Source organism: Callospermophilus lateralis, chromosome X, assembly GCF_048772815.1.
Source record: "Callospermophilus lateralis isolate mCalLat2 chromosome X, mCalLat2.hap1, whole genome shotgun sequence".
Lineage (NCBI taxonomy): Eukaryota > Metazoa > Chordata > Mammalia > Rodentia > Sciuridae > Callospermophilus > Callospermophilus lateralis.
Window position 1 is genome coordinate 100858970 of NC_135325.1, and position 23021 is coordinate 100881990.

At 37.4% G+C, this 23021-nt stretch overlaps 1 protein-coding gene across 3 annotated transcripts in view; it reads right to left on the reverse strand.

Annotated features, from left to right (window-relative positions):
• Positions 1-23021, reverse strand: part of Tenm1 (teneurin transmembrane protein 1) — a 529849-nt gene that overhangs the window by 105991 nt on the left and 400837 nt on the right. For all 3 annotated transcript variants that reach the window (XM_077107670.1, XM_077107669.1, XM_077107668.1), the window contains exons 19-20: positions 9272-9415; positions 879-1128 (exon numbers count right to left, since the gene is read on the reverse strand). In XM_077107670.1, the coding sequence (XP_076963785.1) occupies positions 879-1128; positions 9272-9415 (394 nt within the window). The remainder of the gene's footprint in view (positions 1-878; positions 1129-9271; positions 9416-23021) is intronic.

Below are 23021 nucleotides of genomic sequence, written 5' to 3' on the forward strand. Positions count from 1 at the left end.
AAAATCTTCTGGAATATCGAGAAACTGTTAGTTTAAATTTCCAGAGGCATAAATCAGTGATAGAGCAGTCATAATCAATTAAAAGGAAAGCTCTACCAATTTACCCAGGGAGAGTAATCAGATTTGTCTATCCCTAACAAGATGGGGGTATATGCTTCTCTTTTCTTAGACTCTAAGAGACATATATTGTGTCTTATAGCCTCAGAAAGGGTAAAAATAAGATGATTAGGCCACTGTCTACTTAGTTGTAATCTTTATGTAAACTTGAGGATACATAACATCGAAAGGTATGAATTCCTTACAAAAGGTGTCAAAATTCTTTTTAGTCTTGAGAAATCTAAGGGTGAATGCTTTGCTCATCATGGAGTTGAGCTTTTAAAGATAAAAACCTAGTTCTTTCCTTATCAGGCCATGAAAAAAACAGACTACCATTTCATTCTTTATTAAAGGACCACTTCAAAAGATTGGACCCAGAGAATTTAGAAAGTTTAGCTTTTGGACATGGTGATACCTCTACTTGCCAAAATGGAATAGATATTTTTATTAGTCTTCATAGGAACCAGCAATGTGGGTCGGTGACTTACCTGAGCACTTGAAAGTATTGAGATCAATGTCAGTGACAGCAGAGTACATAGGAAAGGCACCACATACAGGTATGTCAACACTTCCTGGTTCTTCAAAGCAGTGCTAAAAGGGTCCTTCAAATAGGAGGAGTGGGCACGTTGTCTATTGTTCCTATTCCTGCATCTTAACTCAGTGCTACAATACAGGCAACTGCATTTTCTGCTCCTTCTGGCAATATTTTGTCTCTTCATGTTATCTTAGTCTTGCTTTTTCCTTTATCCACTAAGCAAACATAGAGATTAGAGGAGACTTACCTTAATTCCAAAATACTAACGGAGTTTCCCGAGGGAAATATTCGCCTTACAAAATTGAAGTCACCAACATACACACTGCCATCAGGGCCAGAAGCTAAGGCAACAGGAGCAAAGAGTTTGTTGTTGTGGGCTGGACCATTGCAGTTGGTGCAAGCTACACTCCTTTGGTGTCCATTACCCATTATGGTTGATATGACTGGGGGCTGCTGGGAAATGAACATATTTTCTCCATTTCCTTTATGTATGATTCCTAGACACAAGGAAAAAAAAAAAAAACAATTACCACAAAATAATTTCAGCTACATTTAAATTCCTCTCTCATTGTTCAAAACAGGAAGGAGCTTTGGCCTGGCATAAAAAAAATCTGAGAGTGAAACAAATTGCCTTGGTTTTGTTTAACTTCATAACTACAACAATGCATCTCAGTTTGTCTTATCTGTGAAGTGGAGAAATACAATGAGACCCTTTAATGCTGATTCTGAATACCTCAATAAGGCATTCAATGACTAATTTTTAGTGATTGCCTGTTCACTGTGGGCTTTGTGCATCATCTATGGCTAATTTTTCATCTCTTGCCAGTTTTCTACTGATGCTGGCACACACCTGTCTGATTTCAAATTACCTTCACTATGCAACTGGTTTTTGAAAGGAGAGTATCAGTCAATTTTAATATTAACCTCAGCAAAACACAATCAGGAAGGTAATCTACTTTTGTGAAAAAGGAAAGAAATTCTACTGCTAGAATGCACTTCAAAGATACATGAAAGGGACTTGAATTTTCCACTCTTTTGGACCATATCTCACTATCATCAGTGCAGGAAATAGAGATACTGACTTATGAAAATGCTTTGCAGTCATTTTGTTTGGGCAATCTCATCCATACCCAGAGTTTTAACTCTCATCTCTGAATGTCCCAAATTTCTCCTGTCCAGAGTTATTACCTGGAATGCAATTTCCTACTAGATCTCTTTATTTGGATGCCCCACAGGTACCTCAAACTTGAAAAGTTTCAAACTGAACTCATTATTTTTCTGTAGCCCCTACCAAATCCTGCTCTTCTTCTCATGTTCCTTACAAATCTATGAGTGGTATTTCTGTCATGTAGTTACTTAAATTGGAAATCTGAGCATCACCATGACTCATTTTTTCCTCTCATTCTCCAAACCTAATTAATTACTAACTCCCGTGGAGCCTATCATCTAAAATGTATTAAAGTTATTTTTTCTTCCCCATTCCTACTATTAGGGCTTTAGTTCAATTTTTCTTAACTTCTTGGTTGCCTGGTCTCCATTTCCAAACCATTCTTTACACTACTGTCATAGAGATTATTTCAGTCTGTGGCTTCAAATCTTTCAATAGTTCCATATCCCCTCCAGGATAAGGGGCACAGTCCTTACTGTTAAGGCATACAAAGCCTTTCATGGTTTGGCCCTTGTCTACTTCTTCAGGCTCTTATCTCATTACACTCTCATTTGTATCTTCAGATTCAGCCATAGCAAACTATTTATAGTTACATCCATACATTTCCTTTCCTTCCTGATTTTTTACATGTCATTCCCTTTATCCCTTTATCCTGAATGTCCCCCTCATCTTCTCTGCTTGGGGAACTTTTTTTTTTGGTACCAGGGATTGAACTCAGAGGCACTCAACCACTGAGCCACATCCCCAGCCTTATTTTGTATTTTATTCAGAGACAGGGTCTCACTGAGTTGCTTGGGGCCTTGCTAAGTTGCTGAGGCTGACCTTGAACTCGCAATTTTTCTGCCTCAGCCTGCCATGCCACTGGAATTACAGGCATGGGCCATCATGCCTGGCTGCTTGCAGGAACTTCTACTTCCTTCAAAGCTCAGCTCAAATCTGCCCCAGTGCTCCATCCAGGCAGAGTTAGTCATTCCCTCCTCTGTTTTCTGTAGCTCTATTGTAACACTTACCACATTGTATGATACAGTTTTCATTACTTCTCTATCATCCCCATTAGAACATGAATGAGCTCCTTGAAGGCAGACCCTCTGTCTTACTCCTTTCTGTATTTTAGTGCCAATCCCTGTGGCCAAGTCATTATAAGTGCTCAGTAAATGTTGAAAATAGGCTTTGAGTCTCTTGTAGTTTCCTTGTCCAAATCCCAATGATTTTGCAAACCTGCTGAGCCTGGGCAGAAAATCCAAGGAACAAGTACTGCTGTGCTAAATAGCTTAAGTCAGCCCAGAATGAGCCAGGGCAGGTAAAACATCCATGTTGTGAGAAGGTATGCCAATGTGTCAGACCAACGTAACTGACAGCAAATAAATGAATGCAGTTATACTGTAGAGCCCTATTTTTTCTCCCTTGCCCCCTGCTATCTATCTCCTCAGAGTGCCTGTTACTCTCCTTAAACATTTCCTGAAATTTCTTCCTCAGTTTTTCCCCCCAACTTTTTTTGTTCAACAGACCTATGATAGAAGCTGTTGATCACTGTGAAGTAGAAACATTGCTGGTAAAAATAAGAGGGCAAAACATGCGTACCATGGCACCAATATATACTTGGAAGGGGCCTTCCAGGAAACAGAAATTCTGTCTATCATATGGTCTTTGTATTTCAAATTTCAGTAACTTTACTTTCCCTCCCAGGGTGATTTGTAGCTACTTTTCAACATCTGATTGGCAAAAGCAGCTGTGAATTTATACCCTAACAACTGCTCTTTTATTACAGAACTATGAGATATCTTGAGGACCACTAATTTCTTATTATTTTATTAATAACTTTTAGTTACTAAGGAAACTTCCCACTATTTAGAATAGTTAATTAAGTAAGACTAATAGGATTGAATTTCATTTCCCAAAAAACATTTAATTGCATTGTGATCAATATTGCAATTTAAATGAACAGGAGTAAGTGAATGAGAATTGGAATGACAGATGCACAACACTGTTGAAATCTCCTAATGATTGCTAACTGAATATCCTACCAATGAGACTATGATATGTTCTTTAATAAATGAGGAAACCACTGTTTAGTATTTTAGTATTTTAGCAATGCACTATAAGGTATATTATTCAAAAATCTTTTCAATTATTGGCTTGGAAATACCAGATTTGCTATTAACATCTATTTTCACAGGTAGATCTCCATTTTTTTATATCAATATAACGGTATAGTTAACAATTACCCTCAAAATGACATGTTATTACCAGGCTCCTGGCAATTTAAAAACTAAAGATGGCTATTCTAACACATTCTTCTAAGACTGCAATTCTAAAACTCCCCTTTTCGATTAGAAAGCCTAGTACTCCATCAAAAAAGAAGAATGATTAAAAGAAATAAAACATAAGGCAATGTACTTTCTGATTACATCTCAACAATTGATGTCTTGCTTTCATGCAAGGTACTAAAGTGCCCATGTACTGAAATTACCATTCCTGTTTAAAGCTGAAGCAATCAAAACGAAAATGGGCAAACCCCTTTTGTATTGCCCTGGAAAAATAGATCATTTTGAAGGGTGTTTTTGTTGTTTCAAGAATCTGTTTAACCTTCCATTACATAGAACCAGGCCATACCATCTAGCAACAATGATTTAACACCAATTCTTCTGCAAAAGGTTGCTCTGAAAATATTTTGTTTATGTTCCTTGAAATCTTGATCAATTACTGCTGCCTCCCTTCCAGTTTATTCTGCCACACATGCTCATTTTGAAAACAGAATCAAATGATCCTAGGACAACACACATTATTTATATGAAGGCCAACTTCCTGCTAAGGATTGGGTGTCTTGTTTATAGTCAACAATGAAACTCCACTGGATGGGGCCTACTGCACATTTCCCCTCCTAAGCTTTCCTTTTCTTTGCCTAAAAGCTAAGTGTGTTGTGTAATAAGGTAAGCACACTTTTAAACACACTATTCATACCCTCCTGCTACCTTGCTCAGAACTTCTTTTGAAGCTTATTTAAATAAGTCTGAAATAAAAATTCCCCTTGGAAGCCAGTGGGTGGTGCTTTATGCTGATTTCAAAGAAGAAACCATTTTTTTCAGACTTATGAACAACAAGGGACACAATACATATTTTTCCTACTACTTGACTGAGAGGATATAAACACAAACTGGGAGATATGCCAGTGTGATCAATGGGAGTTTACTTCCTCTCCCAGTAAAAGCATTTGTCGACAAACTACTGGTCTATCTTGGAGGCTAAGTTAAAGGAAATTCTTTACCCATTTCAGACAGATAACAATGCCCAGTTAAGTACCCTGAACTGTTCTTTCTAATAATTTTTAACACTCAGTTTATAGGAAACACTGGGGAATATGTTTGATTAAAAAATACTAAACAAGTAGCTAAGCTCTGTAAGTAGATGATTCATGTGCACATTTTCTCAGAATTTAAAAAAAACTAAGTATTCTTGAAGGGAATGAATATGCATTCTCTATAATCACTAACAGGGTATATTTTGAGGGAATGATGTTGAAAAACACATGTTCTTAGTGTTTTTATCTCAGTGAAAGTAGGATCTATCTATCTATTGGGCATAATATTTGGAAACAATTCTCCACAACCAATGGTTAATTGCCAGATAAATATAATTGCTGCAACTGAAATGACAAATGGTCTGAAAACACTGCCTACTGGAAACTACCCACTGCATAATGATTTGGGAGCCAAAGAAAAATTGGAGAATAGAATGGCAACAGACATCCAATCTAATTATAGGTGTCTTTTTAACCAGTGAGAGGAAATTGGAGGAAGATAGATTCTTGTTTCTAAACTACTATCTGTCTCAGATCAAAAAAGCAGGGTGCCTAAAGAGTTAGGCTTTTTACGGAGAGTGGGGGGATTTGGAAAGATAGTGCTTTGCCTTAATCAGTCAGAAAAGACCATCTGACCTGAGGGGGAAAGAGCATTGCTTTCTAAATTGATGTTCCCAAAGCTGCTCCCTCACACTTATCATTCCTGCTTCTAAGACTGCCTTTGTGGGTGGGATTTAGACTTCAGAAACATACTAAAAGGGGTGTTCATGTCCAAGGTCAGACTGAAAAGCAGTGTCAGAGCTGGCTTCAGATCTGTTTCTGGCAAGTGTGACCAGTTCTTGGTTAGAAACACAATACCTTTACAAATGAGATGATAAAAAGAACAAATGCTCCTTTTAAAAAAACTATCAAAAGCAAAGTTTCTTTCTCAGGAAAAATTATCAAAAAGGTAGAGATAGAAATCAGATTCAGTGGGGTTGTAGGTAAGCACAAGAGAGCTGTTTGGTGAGATAAAATATTCTAAAACTGGGTTTTGGTGCTGGTAGCAAAATTACAGATTTACTAAAAATCTGTACACTTAAAATGGGTGAAATTTATGGTGTACAAACCATACTTCAATAAAGCTGCTAGAAATCTCTCAGAAGTAATCTGGTACCTGTTACCTAAAAACTAATTAGGGGTGGAGGGAACACATGGGTTGAAATCAGGTGGCCCCTAAAGCCGACTTTCAGAATGGCTTCCCTCTGTTCTAGAGTCTGTGTGAAACAAATGATAAGAAGATACAGGACGTGGAGCACACAGCTGGGGGCTAGCTCGATTGAGGTCATTTCCCACTTTGTGTTTAATGTCAATGACAGGCATTTGAAAGAGACAATCCATATATGCCGATAAAAGTGAGTGGAAAAGAAACGGCTGCTTAAAATGTCAAACTCTTTCAAATCAAAACAAAAAAACTAATAATTTAATAAGTGGCATCTGCCCTTTCGTTTTTGTACTTTTAGAACTGTGGCTCTCCTTTTGACAACAAAAAAGTTGACATTTTCTATCTGCCTGAATCTTTGCTGTTAAAAAAAAAATAAACAATTGGAAATGGAATTTGGACTCTTCTTTGAGCTGGGGAAGGAGGTACAATGGAGGCATACAGCAATGGTCTCGTTCACCTTCAGTGTCTCACACTGGGGCTATGACCAGTGGTCTCATTATATCTTGAAGAAAGTCTGGTTAGCTTTGCCAATCAAACTTTCCCAACCTATGTGGCTAGATAGCGTGGCCAATTTGACTATGGTGCAAATGAAGGTAAAATCATGGGCATGATTGCAAAAAGGATTTCTTAGCCTTACAAGATAACTAAGCTGTTTTATAAGGGTAGAATGAATACAAGAATGACTGGGAGGAAGAGTGTAGCTAACTGAAAACATTCTTTTTTTTGTAAATTTTTTTTTATTGGTTGTTCAAAACATTACAAGCTCTTGACATATCATATTTCATACATTAGATTTAAGTGGGTTATGCACTCCCATTTTTATCCCAAATACAGATTGCAGAATCACATCGGTTACACATCCACATTTTTACATAATGCCATATTAGTAACTGTTGTATTCTGCTACCTTTCCTATCCTCCACTATCCCCCCTCCCCTCCCATCTTCTCTCTCTATCCCATCTACTGTAGTTCATTTCTCTCCTTGTTTATTTTCCATTCCCCTCACAACCTCTTATATGTAATTTTGTATAACAATGAGGGTCTCCCTCCATTTCCATGCAATTTCCCTTTTCTCTCCCTTTCCCTCCCACCTCATGTCTCTGTTTAATGTTAATCTTTTCTTCCTGCTCTTCCTCCCTGCTCTGTTCTTAGTTGCTCTCATTATATCAAAGAAGACATTTGGCATTTGTTTTTTAGGGATTGGCTAGCTTCACTAAGCATAATCTGCTCTAGTGCCATCCATTTCCCTGCAAATTCCATGATTTTGTCATTTTTTTAGTGCTGCATAATACTCCATGGTGTATAAATGCCACATTTTTTTTATCCATTCATCTATTGAGGGGCATCTGGGTTGGTTCCACAGTCTAGCAATTGTGAATTGTGCTGCTATGAACATTGATGTGGCAGTATCCCTGTAGTACGCTCTTTTAAGGTCTTCAGAGAATAGTCCAAGAAGGGCAATGGCTGGGTCAAATGGTGGTTCCATTCCCAGCTTTCCCAGGAATATCCATACTGCTTTCCAAATTGGCCGCACCAGTTTGCAGTCCCACCAGCAATGTACAAGTGAACCCTTTTCCCCACATCCTCGCCAGCACTTATTGTTGTTTGACTTCCTAATGGCTGCCAATCTTACTGGAGTGAGATGGTACCTTAGGGTGGTTTTGATTTGCATTTCTCTGACTGCTAGAGATGGTGAGCATTTTTTCATGTACTTGTTGATTGATTGTATGTCCTCCTCTGAGAAATGTCTGTTCAGGTCCTTGGCCCATTTGTTGATTGGGTTATTTGTTATCTTATTGTCTAGTTTTTTGAGTTCATTCTTATTGTCACTTTCTGGAAAAATAACCTGATATACACATCTTACTACAGTACATGTTTGCTCAGAATCTGCCTCTTTAGATGGAAAGGAATATGACTCCATGTGAAAAGTTCTAAATAGATGTTCTTACGAAAGCTGGATGGAAATACCAATGACTGCTTTCTTAGTAGGATGCAAAAGTAATGTGGATGAAGGAGTTAAAACCAGGGTAACAAAATCATTCTGCTTGGGAGAAGCAGGGGCTCAGGGACTGCATGTGGTCCCTTCTCCTGATTCATTTAACATTTAGATTATAAAGTAGGAGGAAGTAACAGCAGGAAAAGTAGTCCAAAGAAAGGAGAGACTGAAGATGAGAGTATTCTGATTCCTGCATACTAACACTAATTCAAAATCAAATTATAGGACTTGAAAGGAAATTTACTAACTTAGTCATCTGTATGTGGTGTTCTTAAGGTATTCTTTCTTTTGTAGTTTTCCAAGTTTTGTGCAATGAATATATATTAAATAGCATTAGAAAAACAGTATTTTTTTCCGTTCTTTTTTTTTCTTTTTATTTATTTATTTATTTCATCTTCCATACATTTGATTCAAATGAGTTATGCATTTCCATTTTTACCCCAAATACAAATTGCAGAATCACATCAGTTACACATTCACAATGTTTACATAATACCATATTAGTGACTGTTGTATTCTGCTGACTTTCCTATCCCCTACTATCCCCCCTCCCCTCCCCTCCCATCTTCCCTCTCTACCTCATCTGTTGTTGTTCCGTTCTCTCCCTTCCCCCCCCTTCCCCTCACAACCTCGTATATGTGATTTCGTATAACGATGAGGGTTTCCTTCCGTTTCCATGCAATTTCCCTTCTCTCTCCCTTTCCCTCCCATCACTCGTCTCAGTTTAATGTTAATATTTTCCTCATGCTCTTTCCCTCTGTTCAGTTCTTAGTTGCTCTCCTTAAATCAAAGAAGACATTTGGCATTTGTTTTTTAAGGATTGGCTAGCTTCACTTAGCATAATCTGCTCTAATGCCATCCATTTCCCTGCAAATTCCATGATTTTGTCATTTTTTAGTGCTGCATAATACTCCATTGTGTATAGATGCCACATAGAAAAACAGTATTACTACAAGTTGAAAAAGCTGCTTACCACTTTGAGGATTCAAAATGTGATGCTTATTCAAGGACCAGCCACCTAGGTTAGAAGCATCCATTTCAAAACCCTGTAAAATGACTGTCCTTTTCTCCCAGAGAATAAAGTCAGGGCATGTCTCATATTCATATCCAACAGACACTGCAAACAAAGAGTTAAGAGCACATTAGAAAATTGTAAAATATTTGATTCATGTTCACAATGGTTGATGATTTTGTGGTTATTGCATTTACTACTGAATTCTGATGTGAGTTAAAATTTGATGGCAAATGCCTTTCAACTAGCATGGTACACCTAGCATAGTATTAGTTACTCAAAAGTGATCAGTCAGTGTACACTGGATAAGTATATGGAGGCAAAAGTGAATGGATGCTGTCATTAGGCACATACCATAAGTTTATGGATATTAAGTTTTATTCTGGACTTTGGGTTGGATCTGTGCTTATAAAACTGAAGAGAAGCTCTCTGCAGTATTAAGCTGTGGTAGTATAATTTCTTTCTACCTTTGTAGAAGAAGTGCAGGAAAAGCTGTTTTCTCACGTCTCTAGAGTACAAAATGTATTGGGTCACTTATACAATAACATACAACTAATAAATTGATTTGCCAAATTTATATTTTTCCTGTGCTAACTGACTTTTAGTTTGCTGAGAAGACTGAATTTGCTTAGAGTTCTGCAAGCATAAATTTCACTTGGTGTGCATTATGTTTTGGTTTCTGCATATAGCTAACCAATGGGACATCACCCAACATTTGGCATCAATTCCTATGAAGCACAGATGTTGTGCATTAAACTTGGAACCCTGGTAAGCCACTAAAATGGGAAGTGCAAAATGTGGTATCTTGGGTATCTCTGCTCCACTGAAATATGTATAGCCAAAATATACCAAGTCCTACCCATTTTCCCAGTTGGTAAACCTGCTTACCTGTTGGACTCCCAGATTTCTGTTTCTTGAATTTATAATGCTTTCTATCCTCATAATGTTGTAAGCCTGAGTGTACTGGCTCATTTCACTGCCTATCCCAAAGCTGCTTACCCCTTTCTGGCAGCTTAAAATGGTCTCAGTTGGTCTGTCATCTGCCACTGCTTTTGAGTACCTGCCTTTACCTGACTCTTTAAATGCCCCTGGAGAGATCAGTACTTCTTTTGTCATTTAATTATGAAAACTGATAATGAAAACAGGTGCTCAAACAATGCCAGCACAATAAGTCCAAAAAATGAAAAAGAATGAAGCTAATTAGTTTTGGGTTTTGGCATGAGGTGAAGGGAACAATGGTAATTTTAGTCAAAATGATTTGTGTGTGCATGTGCATGTGTGTGTATGAGGTCACATGCACGGATAAGCCAAAAATCTTTATGAGTGTGAATACACATCTCTCCAACTTTGTGGACCATATGAGGCCAATTTTAAATCACAGATTGGCTTCTTTTTGCTCTTAACTCCTTCCAAATTTATAGGATGGATCAGGGTGGTCTTCAGAGGGGTGGCCCATGTGTAGAAGAGCTCCACAAGTGGCTTAATGCTCTGCTGTCACCATCTTGAAACCCTTAATACTTTTTAGACAAAAGGTTCTATATTTTCATTTCCATTTCACTAGGGCCCACAAATTATGTAGCCAGTCAGTCCTTATGGAGATGTATTTCTATCAACCATCAACTGATGAAGACTTACAGAATGAAAACTCATTTGAATATTATTCTCAACCAAGCATTATTGCAAAGAAGATCAGTGAGGAGAGGGATAATACTGATCATAAAATGGGAAAAAAATTCTAAGTGGAAATTATTTTGGGATCATCCATGAAATGCTGTTCTTCATTAATGTGGGTGAAAAGAGGATCTCAGAGGTAAAAATAATCTCAAAGATAATCTAGTTCAGGTCACACTTGTGGAACAAAAAATGCCATTTACAATCTCCCCAATATATCATCATAGCCCCTCTACTTTCTAAAATAGCTCAAAATAATTGGTTTTAGGCTAAGAGACAGAGAAGACTTCAACTTTTAGATCTGCCATTAATTACCCATTGTGGGCTCAGGAAAATTATTCTTCATCTCTCAGAGTTTTTTCTCAATTGGTAGGAAAGTGAGGACAGAGTGGCTAGAATTGGTGGTTCTTTGACACTTTTGAGTCAGGAAGCACTTCATTCTGAATCTGGTGAAAGAAATAGCCATTCTTCCTTGAAAAGGGCAAATGCACACAAAATTATGTGTATAATTCTGGGGGGGTGCTCACTGACTTCCTGAAATCCAAATAAAAATCTCATATTAAAGACTTCTGTACTAGATAATGTTTCATCCCCCATGTAGCACTAATACTCTATGATTCTAAGCTGCATTCCTTTTAAATTATGTTTGGTAAGTTCAAGTTGAGAATCAAATCCCAAATCCAAGTAGAACATGGTAGCTCATGTTGGAAAAGTCAGGTGGTTAGAGAGCATACCAATGGCCACGTTGGTGTGTAGAATAACATGATTTCTGATTCTCTTGCCAACATTTAAAAGTCTTGATTAATAAATAATCACAACAACAATTACAAGTTCCCTTAAAGCCATCATCTCCTTCCCCACAGTATGCCTGGCAATTACGGGATCTGCCTTCTATATGCTGTAAGCCTGGTGAGCTCCCCTAGAATTCCTTCTCCGGAAGTTGATTGCACAGTTTTGCAAATAAGTAGTGTGCCCTGGTGACCTCTGATGGTGGTTTGGAGCCTGCTTTCTCCCTCTCAGTAATAGTTAAAGATCATTCCAACTCTGCAGCAGGAAATGCTTACATAAAGCATCAATTAAAGAGTTCTCAATGAAATGGTAATGAGACATACATAGCCTTTTCACCTCCTCCTATTTGCTCTCTGAATTGCTCTCTAGTCCACAACAAAAAAGTGCATTGGCTGCAGCAAACCCCACACTTATATTACTTTTTTCTCCCCTGTCACAGCAAGCAGCAACAAGGCAGCCACTTAATAAGTTCCCTCTAATTTTTATTAGATTTACTTTCTCCTGAGAAAACTCTATGAACTAATAAAGTTATAATTTATACTTAAGACTTGTCCAAAATTCCAACTGACTTTAATGAGAATGGCAGTGTGTTGGAGTATTTTTGTATGTGGCTCCTTGCTCAGAGTAACAAGGCAAGGTTTCTTTCTGACAGCAGCCCACTTTAACATAATCCTGGAACATACATTTGGCTTATGAGAAGGCAGAAGTTTCACCCCACGGAGCTGAGCTGCTCTCCAAATGCAAAGGAACTGGCAAATACAGTAGCAACTAATCCTAGACTTCCTCTCACGGAGACTGACTGCAATGTACTAAACTCCTACTCTTTTTTTTTCATATAATTAAATATAGGGAAAAAAGGGTTATACTGGGGTTGGTGAGCTGAGCCTTGATGCTACACTCAGATACTGTGATAGCTGAGCTTCAGCTAAGTAAGCAGAGTGGACCAGTACCATTTCTCAGGCAGCCTGTTGTCTATCACATCTGATAATCAACATAGCATAGTATAGGGCACGAACTTAGTCCCTGGTACTTTAGAGTGGGGACAAGTAAGACTAGTGTAATAGGAAGGAAAAATGATTCATCAACATTTCAGAAGAACTGTGGAAATTGAATAGACTGTCAGTTAGCAGGGGTAGGGAAGAAGGAGTCCTGGGCAGTACAGCCCAGGGGCTGGCATAGGGAGTCATGCTGGTGTGCATATATTGGGAAGGAAGTTGACAAAGAATCATTAATATGGAAGAACACTTTCTCTGAGCCATGTAACCACGTCTCTTGTGATATGGATAATTTCATCTAGGTTTCTATCTTCCTGTATTCTGTTCCTCACCTCCACACAGATACTAATGGAATGTTCCTTAATATATCATTTAAAAAAATTGCAGTTGTAGATGGACAACATGCCTGTATTTTATTTATTTTTATGTGGTGTTGGGGATCGAACTCAGTGCCTAATACATGCAAGGCAAGCGCTCTGCCACTGAGCTACAACCCCGGCCTACATATATCATTTTTTCAGAGGCTCTGTCATCTGGTCATAGAACTGCGCATCTCACTTCACTATTAGTCACTTTGCAAGCATTATGCTTGTTTACAAAGAAAACTGAGTGAAATACTGTGTAGGTTGTTCCCCAAAAGCCATCTGACATGGGAAAAATAACTCTGAATGTGCATTCTACTTATCAGAATAGCAACAATTGTATAGCATGGGGACTGCAAGAAGGCTGAGGGCCACAGTGTCCTAACATCCAGTTTATGTATAAAGGCTTGGATAAGAGATTGACATTAAGTTGCCAAGGTAAAGATGCCATGCAATGAAAATCTGATGTGTGAAATATGACATGATTAAGCAGATGATTTTCAATAGCTTCAGGCTAAGATTTCAGAATTCATAATGGTTGCATTTATGAGGACAATATTTAATTAAAAGTAGTCTGATAGTGTGAGAAATTTACATGTTACCTTCATGAACTGGAGTTACATTTAAAAATAATTCCACGACATTGAAAGGGTAAATAACAAGGTGAAAATCTTTTTCTCCAAAAGGAGTCATTAAATAGGGCAATAAATATTTCCCATTCTTTGAAAATACAAGATTAATACAAAAACAAAAACAACAACAGAAGAAAAAGACCTAAAGAACCAAACAAAAGACAAGGCAATAATAGACCAAGTTATGTAGATAAAATGCTATCTATTAAAAACAAGTGTCAAAGTTTTTTTTCTATTTTTTCCTATTCTCTTGTGATTTTCATAGGCTAGGATGATACTAGAGGCTCTTCAATTTGACACAGTGCCCAATGACCTGAAATACTTTGTTTATCTATTATTCCTAGCTTACTAAGAGTGTCAGCATCAGGTGTTAATTTTTTATCAAGTACCTTTTTAGCATTTACGAAGATAGTCACATAGTTTTCTCCTTTCATGTATTAAAATAGTGAGTTATAGCAATAGATTTCCGGATGTTGTACCATTTTTGTGGTCTTAAATTAAACTCTACCTTCTTCTGATGTATTATCCTTTCAGTGAATCACTGGATTTGATTTGGTAATCCTTTACTTAGGATTTTGTTATGGTTTGGATATGAGGTGTCCTCTAAAAGCTCCTGTGTTAATGCAGAAATGTTCAGAGGTGAAATGATTGGATTACAAGAGCTATAATTTAAACAGTCCATCCTAGTTTGAATGGACTAACTGGACGATAATTCTGGGAAGGAGGGGCATGGCTAGAGGAGGTGGGGCACTAGAGGCATGCCTTGAGGATTATATATTTTGTCCCTGGTTCTTCCTGTGTTTACTCTGCTTCCTCCTCTGCCTTCTCCTCTGCCACACAGCTCTGTCATGATGTTCTCCCTCATCTTGGGTCCAGAGCAGTGAAATTGACCAATGATGGGCTGACCCTCTGAAACTGTGAGACCCAAAACCCTTTTCTTCCTCTAAGTTTTTCTTTTCAGGTACTTGTGATTAAACAATGACTTCCACAGATCTCTACCCTAACCAATTACAAAAATAAGGGTTAAACAGGATATTGTCAAGAGTAAGAGAGTTGAATGAAAAGAAAGTATACATGGGAAAAAAATTAAAATCATTCAGGAGAGTAGCAACATTTTTGCCAAGAGATCCTGCACACAGAAACCAAATATCATGAGATTGTTTTCTGGATAAAAGCCAACCTGGATGGCCAATTTGCCATGGAAGGTAGAGTGATGTGCTGGCTCATGTATACATTTCTGAGTGCCCTTGCGTACCTGTGTACTCTTCTTCCTGGCAGGCTCACCATCCCATTATCAGGCAAAGCAAAGGGGTCACCTTGGGCCTCTGACTGTATTTATTTGTTTACTCAGTCATTCAATAAAAGTACAATATTTACTGAGTATCTCCTATTGATAGGCACTGTGTGAGGCATTGGGGATGTGAGGATGATCAAGATGTAGTAGGACAGCAATATCCCAGGTGGAATTTACATTCTAGTGGAAAAAATTTTTTAAAAACCCTTGCACACATATACAAATAAATTGTGATAAATGTTATATGTAAAAATGTAGAGTACTATAAGACGGCTCAACAAAGGGATTTAGATTGGATTGGATGGGGGGGGTGAGGGAAAATCTTTTTATGGGAGAAGGGGCTTACCTCATGAAGTGTAGCAATACTGCATCACCTGCAAGGGAAATGTTCCAAGAACCCCCACAGGATTCCTGAAATGGTGCATAGTATTGAACTCTATATACAGTGTATTTTCCTGTGTACCCTGCAGTGCTGCCACACAGGAGCAGTTAATCTGTCCTTCCATGTTTTATGCCTTGGTATCTCCTTTGCATTATTACTCTGACACTTTGTGCTATGTAGTGTATTAGTAGCCTGGGAAAAGATAAAACCTCAAAATTCAAAGTAAAGATCCTACTGAATACATATTGCTTTTACACCATTGTAAAATTGAAAAATTGTAAGTCAAACTCATGAATTGGGGAAGAGCATTATAGGCAAAGAGCAGCATGTGTGAAGGTCTTGAGACTTGGTATCTTTGGGAAATTTAAACAAAGTCAGGTTGGCTAGAGCATCAGTTTCTTTCTACTGCTTCAAAAATAAGTGAAAAACAATGATTCACCCTACCTCCATCCATGAAAAAAAATAAAACAAAAGATCACTGCCCTCTGGCAGTATTTAGGCATTTTTCTTTGGATAGGGGTTTAGGAAATAAGCTCACTTCAAAAATGGACTGGCTATATTTAGAAATGATGTGATTGATGAAAGGGATACAGTGATATAGAAGAAAGAATAGTGCTGCTACTAAATGACTCGACATGATGTTGTCTTGTTAACAGCATCTCCATTTACTCTCAAAAAATATCTGGTTTTAATGATAATTTATGGTTACCCAATCCTGAAGGGTTATCTCCATAATACCCTCAGATGGGTAGGTGGAAGGGACTTTGATGCTGAAGTGGAAAATAAGTTATATGGTTTGATAAATCATTTAATTTTTTCTCTTAGCTCTATCATCTTACCAATGGCTTTCAATGTTTCATGTCTAATACAACAGACACTAGTATGGCAGTATGTATAAACGTGGATGTGTAACCAATGTGAATCTGCAATCTGTATACATGGTAAAAATGGGAGTCTATAACCCACTTGAATCAAATGTATGAAATATGATATGTCAAGAACTTTGTAATGTTTTGAACAACCAATAAAAAAAGTCATGATAAGAAACACAATTTGTTAATTGTGGTCCAGTATATACATGGACAATTAAACAATGTTTTCCAAAACAATACTCTCTTGATAGAAGCACTTTCAGATATTTTCCATTCTATTCTGTTCTGTTCATTTTTGTTCCATTACATTCTATTCCATTATGGAAAAAATGCTAGTTGACTCAATAAATAGGTTTCACAATCTACTAATGAGTGTGAACTGCAATTTGAAATGGGCAGAGACCACTTGTTTATCAGTATTTGTCAGGCCCGTTTGAAAATGTTAGCAGGGCCCGGGCTTTTGGAGGTCCTAGTATAACTTATCAGAAATGTTAAAATGGATACAACTCACATCTCACATTAAACATATTTCTTATGTAAGTATGAAAACTGAGTTTCAGTTACCAACCTGACATAATATTCAATTTTGCACACTTACCATTTATTAACATTGGTTTTCTAGTTTTCCTTTTATATTTTGGTACCGATAAATTTGTTTTTCAGGTTGCAAACATTTAGTAGGTCCTTGAAATACTCATATCCTTGGTCCTGTGCCTATAAAGTTGAGTGGATAAAATAGCCCCGCTCTCAGCTAACAATTATGAATTTGTGAGTGAAGAAAAATGATGAAAGATTATTTTCTCTGCTAGCTTCACTGACAGAAAGCCACTGGGGTGATGAATTGAGTATTTGATAAGGTGGGTTGGTCACTTTGGTGAGGAAAGGCAGTAGTAAAAGGCATGAGAGACTTGACTTGAAATCCCTGTTCTGTTTAAGACTTGAGGCATATCACTTGCTCTTTCTGAACCTCAGTTTTCCCCTCTGTAAAATGAAGACCATTTTAATCCTGCCATGCCTACAAGGCAGGAATGTTATACGGATTAAAGTGAGATAATGTATGTGAAAGTACTTTGCAAATTGTAAAGCACTACCCATTTATTATTAAAATATTCAATGGATGCTATTTTTGTGGCTGCCCAGCCTGCTTAGGTTTTACTAAAGGGAAATTTATGAACACTAAAACATCATTCTCAGGAATGTTTTGTGTGCACAAAGCAACCGTAGCTTAGCACCTATTACTATTAATGTTCCCCTGTTTCTCTCTAACACGATTTAGACAGACTTCTATGTGTTGTGAACCTTTAGGAAGTCTAGTTCTCCCAGAAACACCACTCTTCTTGCCAAACTACTGTACTAAATAATTATGCAATTGTTGTTGCCAATAACCTTGAAGAAAAATAGAATTGTTTATAGCAGTGCTACTAAAGGCGAATGGCTGATTTCCTGAACTTCCAGGACTCCAAACCACTGCAATTTAATTTAATTAAAATGAAGACCAGGCAGAATGCATTATTACACATTGATAATGTATGCAGACACAGGCGGACATAGGGAATTATTTTGACAAAATTCACATAATGGATGCAGATCAGAGGCCCTGAACAAGCCAGTTTGTCAAATTAAATAAGCCATCTCTAGAATTTTAACAGCACCATGAACCTAACAATAATGATTTTTTTACATTGTTTTGCAAGCAGCAGAGTTGGGAAAGAAACTAAATAAAATACAATGATTTCCAGACACTGTACCTTATTTAGAGCCACAGAATAAAACACTAAGGCCAAATGATTTTAAATGCTCACATGGAGTTTTTAGCAGGGGAGCCTCATTTGTGTATTAGACAACAAAATCTTTAAGCTGGATGAACTAGTGATTGTGGCTTTTGTACTGGAACCCTGGGGTGATTTTACTCTTCTTATACTTGATCGATATTGTACTTGAATTAATCAATCTTATCAGTTGCCATTGATACTTTACCATGGAAGGAGTTCACACAACCCCTGTTGATAATTTATTCATTCTGGTAATATCCCAATTGCATAGTCTGTTTCAGTACGAAAAAATGATGGGATATTTTAGGATCTCAAGCACTCCTTTTCTCATTTTGGCTGTCCTTCAACACTTTTCTTTTGTGACATTCTAGTCCTTAGAGATCACACCAATTCTCCACAGCTGAGCTATGTGGGAAACAATATTCCCACATTTCAAACTAAACAGACATTTCAACTTAGATATTCACCATCATTTCAAATTCAGCTTCTTTAAATTTGAACCCCTCTTTGTCCATCACCTAGAAATGGATGGGTCAAGATTCATATTTAAATGTTATGAGAAAAAAGAATAGTGGAAACTTTTCTACCATAATCTTAACCAAAATCCTTGCTATAACCGGGATTAAGTTGATGTTTGCATTAGTTTCCTGTTGCTGCTGAAAGGCTTCACACTGTCTTAAGTTGAGGAGGTCAGAAGTTTCAAAGGGGTGTCAATAAGCAAAAATCAAGGACCAGGGCTGTAGCTTAGTGGTAGAGCACTTGCCTAGCATGTGTGAGGCACTAGCTTCAATCCTCAGCACCCCATAAAAATAAACAAAATAAAGGTATTGTGCCCACAAAAAAAAAAAAGCAAAAATGAAGATGTCAGTAGGGCTGTTTTTTTTTTTTCCAGAGTCTCTAAGAGAAAAAAAATATTTCTTTGCCTTTTCCAGTTTCTAGTGGCCACCCATATTCCTTGTTTTGTGGCTCCCATCCCCTATTTTTAAAGCCAGCAGTGTTGTATCTCTCTGCTTTTCTTCCATAGTTATATCCTCTTGTAAATATGACCTCCTCTTCTGCCTTTCTCTTCCACTTTAAAGGAGTCTTGGGATGATTTGGGACCTACTCAGATAAAATAGGATAATCTCCAATCTCAAATTTAATGCTGATTAGCAATCTTAATTTCATCTGCAATCTTTTTTTGTTTGTTTTGTTCTCTTTTTCTTTAGTATTGGGGATGGAGCCCAGGGCTTCACACATGCTAGGTAAGTACTCAACCACTGAGCTATATCTCCAGCTCATCTGCAATCTTAATTCTCTTTTGGCATGCAACATAACTTATTCATAGATTATAAGGATGGACATTTTTAGGGCAGTGGGCTACTATTTTTCCTACTGAATAGCTATACTTAAATTTTGAATTCAAAACAATCTGAGAAGTGTCATGTATAGCACCATTGTTAATATCTGGTGGAAAATTTAGTCCATCTCTACCTATATCAGTTAAGTGACTATAAAACATTTTGAGGAGTACAAATATATGTTTGCTTATTTGTTCAGAGTCAATCATAGATATTAAGATATCAACTTAATGGCCACATATTTGATCCATTTGTCTCTAGCTATTTATCACTTAAAATTTCTATTGCCATCTTTAGAATGGTAGTTTCCCTAAATTCATCCTGCCACCTGTTCAAAATGCTTTACCATTGTCAGAAAATTCTCTTAGTCTCCATGGAGATGGTGATGAAGACTAGGTAGTAAATAAAATCCATTTAACCATTAATTCATTAATTTATGATTAAGGAACCAGGGACATTTTCTACAAGGCAAATAATCTATATTTCAGCCTAGGGAGTACTTGTGCAATTATTTTGTCTGTTTTACTCGGGAACTTTGCCAGTTTTCTTTTTCTGCCCTAAAAATATGTCTATCAAGTGTATAGAAAAACATTTTAAACTTCTGCTTTGGCTATTTCTGAGTGGGTCCATTATATTTTGCTTTTATTACTGTTATTAGCTTTAAAAAGAAAACCAGCAACATATATTTTAACATTTTAATCAAGGCCATTTTATAGTCAGAATGCTTGAGAACATTTTGAGCAGGAACACGATTTTAGAAATAAGAAGTAAATGAACACCCATAGGCAAACAATAGGAATGGAGTTTTCACTATCCCATGTCCATACCAGAAAGTCTTTGTTTATGTCTGTAGTTTAGAAGTTTACTCAACTATCCATAGACATATTAGAGACTAAGTCATTGAGGGTGGTTATCTAGAATAAGGAGGAAGATTTAGAATCTTTAGCACTGGAGGTATTTATAAGAGATGTAATACATCTTATATATAAAGTGAGGTTGATTAAAGAGTGCAGCCACTTTGGGAAAACAGTTTGGTAGTTCTTCAGTAATTTAAACATAGAATTACCATATAACCCAGTAGTTTCACTTCTAAATATATACTCCAAAGAACTGAAAACAGGTATTGAAATGAATACTTTTTTAAAAACATTTTTTTAGACATTAATGGGCCTTTATTTTGTTCATTCATTTATATGCTGTGCTAAGAATCGAACCCAGTGCCTCACACATGCTAGGCAAGTGCTCTACCACTGAGCAACAGCCCCAGTCCCTGAAATAAATACTTTGATACAAATGTTTGTGGTAGCACTATTCAAAATAGCCAAAAGGTTAAAAAAAGTCTCAATGTCCAAGAGTTGATAAATGGGCAAACAAATGGCACATCCATACAAAACAGTTGTTGTTCAATCTCAAAAAAGAATGAAATATAGAATATGCTATCAGATGGATAAGCCTTGGGAATGCTTAGTCAAGTGAAAGAAGCCAGATACACACAAATATACCCCATATATTATGATACTGTTTGTTTAGGAAACCCAGAATAGGTAAATCTATAAAGATAGAAAGGAGATTAGTAGATTCTAGGGCTGAGGGGTGGCAAAGGAGTGACTGCTAATATGTATGGGGTTACTCTGTAGAGTGGTGGAGAAAATGTTCTGGAATCAGATATTGGTGATGGTTGTACAACCTTGTGAATCATACCAAATTGTACACATTAAATAGGTGAACTTTGTGGTATGCAAATTATATCTCAATAAAGCGATTATATAAAAAAGTTCCATTGCATTTATGTAAGCTTTAGCAAGAAATGACTGCTAGATATGGTACTACTCAACTTTTCACAAGGATATTGGGTAACTTTATGTTATAACTTAATAAAAAAAAGTAAACAAAACAAAAACAAATCCCCCGTGCCAGAAAGGTTCTAAGGAGGCTCATAAAGAATTAGAAGACAAAGACTTATAGAGGAGAACTGAGAGGAATTGGGATTATTCTACCTAGTGAAGCAAATGCTACAAAATAATATCCTGGAAAGGAGAACATGAGGCTGAATGTACATCAGTTAGAGTCCCATATAAGTATTTGCTGCACAGATTTTGAATGAAGGTGTGGGCACAGTTAAGGGAATCCACAAGGGTTGGAGACCTACCAGGGAATTGGCAACACTGGGAGGTCTTCTGTGCTTGCAGAAGCAAGAGGAGGATGATGGTATAGAAGAATTAAGAGAGCATGGAGATGTACAGTATGAGCTGCTGTCTGCTAATGTCATCAATGGCAGAAGTACAGTAAAGCATGAGAAAAGATAAATACCCTGACTTTGCTCTTCTACTCTGCAGAATCCAGATGGTGCCACCCATTGACCAAATCATATGGAAAGTCAGAGAGCAAAGGCATCCAGGCAATGTAGTGCATAGAAGCCAACATCTCAGCACCTGGGAAGGGGCAAATAACAGCTGTGTGTGTGTTGCGAGGCAATGCAGAGGGGAAACAGGGAATGAGTAGCACAGAGTGCCTGCCACTATATCAGTGGACATCTTCATACAGCAAGTGAGCTAAAAAACACTTGCATAGGCTCCATGCCTTGTATCATGTTATTACAATACCCTGGCCATAGCAACATTGATGAAAACAATACTAGCAGCCAACATCTGTTGAGTGCTTACAAGATGCCAGGTACTTTAAATTAGTCATCTAATTGTCATATAATAATGGTATTATGAGTAGCATTATCTTTATGATACCCATCTTACAGTGGATACAATGTGGCACTTCAGACTTGAAGCAATTTTCCTAATGTTACACAGCTAGTAAGTAAAAAAGGGAATATTTGAACCCTGGGATGAGGCTTAGTTCCCAAGTTGTTCTCTTAACTATTACATTTACTTGCATAGGGACTAAAGAGGGCTCTGTTGGGTGGCCTGCGACCTCATTGGTAGTTGGTTTAATGGTAGAGTTCTGCCTTACAGAGTTATTCCATGCTGTATGGTGACACACTGTCATATTCTAAGAAGAATCTGAATGTAAGAGCACATCAGCTAACTTAAGTCAGTGAAGAGCTGAGAGAAAAAAAGGGGGTAGTTGTATGGAAGAAGAGATGAGCCATCATATGACTGAGTAACTACCCTGGGAAGCAGTAGACTTTTACTATAGAAGGGACAACTAGAACTGTTACTGAGATGACAGAGCAGCTGCTGGTCTACCAGAAGAACAATGTATCCTGAACAAGGCTATAATTCTAGACATTTGCCTGGGAAGCTGCTGTTGATATTTCTTAGTTTTCCTTGTGTATTTACATTAACTCTCCATTAAGTGAGGAAATCTGAACCTGTCCATGTTCCCTGCATTCCAATAAAGTCCAAGAGAGATGAGTTATTTAAATATATGAAAGTCTTCAAGGCAGAGAAAGATCACCTGTCTTTTTTTTGTCTCTCCATATTTTCCTCTGCAACAGAGAGGAAATTGACACACTGTACTCTAGGAAATATAGGGAGTTGTATCATGATAGACACTTCCAAGGGAAGATGTGAAAACAGCTCCTCTGGAGAGCTTTAAAATAGGCTTATCATCTGTCCAAGGGTGGTTTCCATGAGTTACTGCCTGAA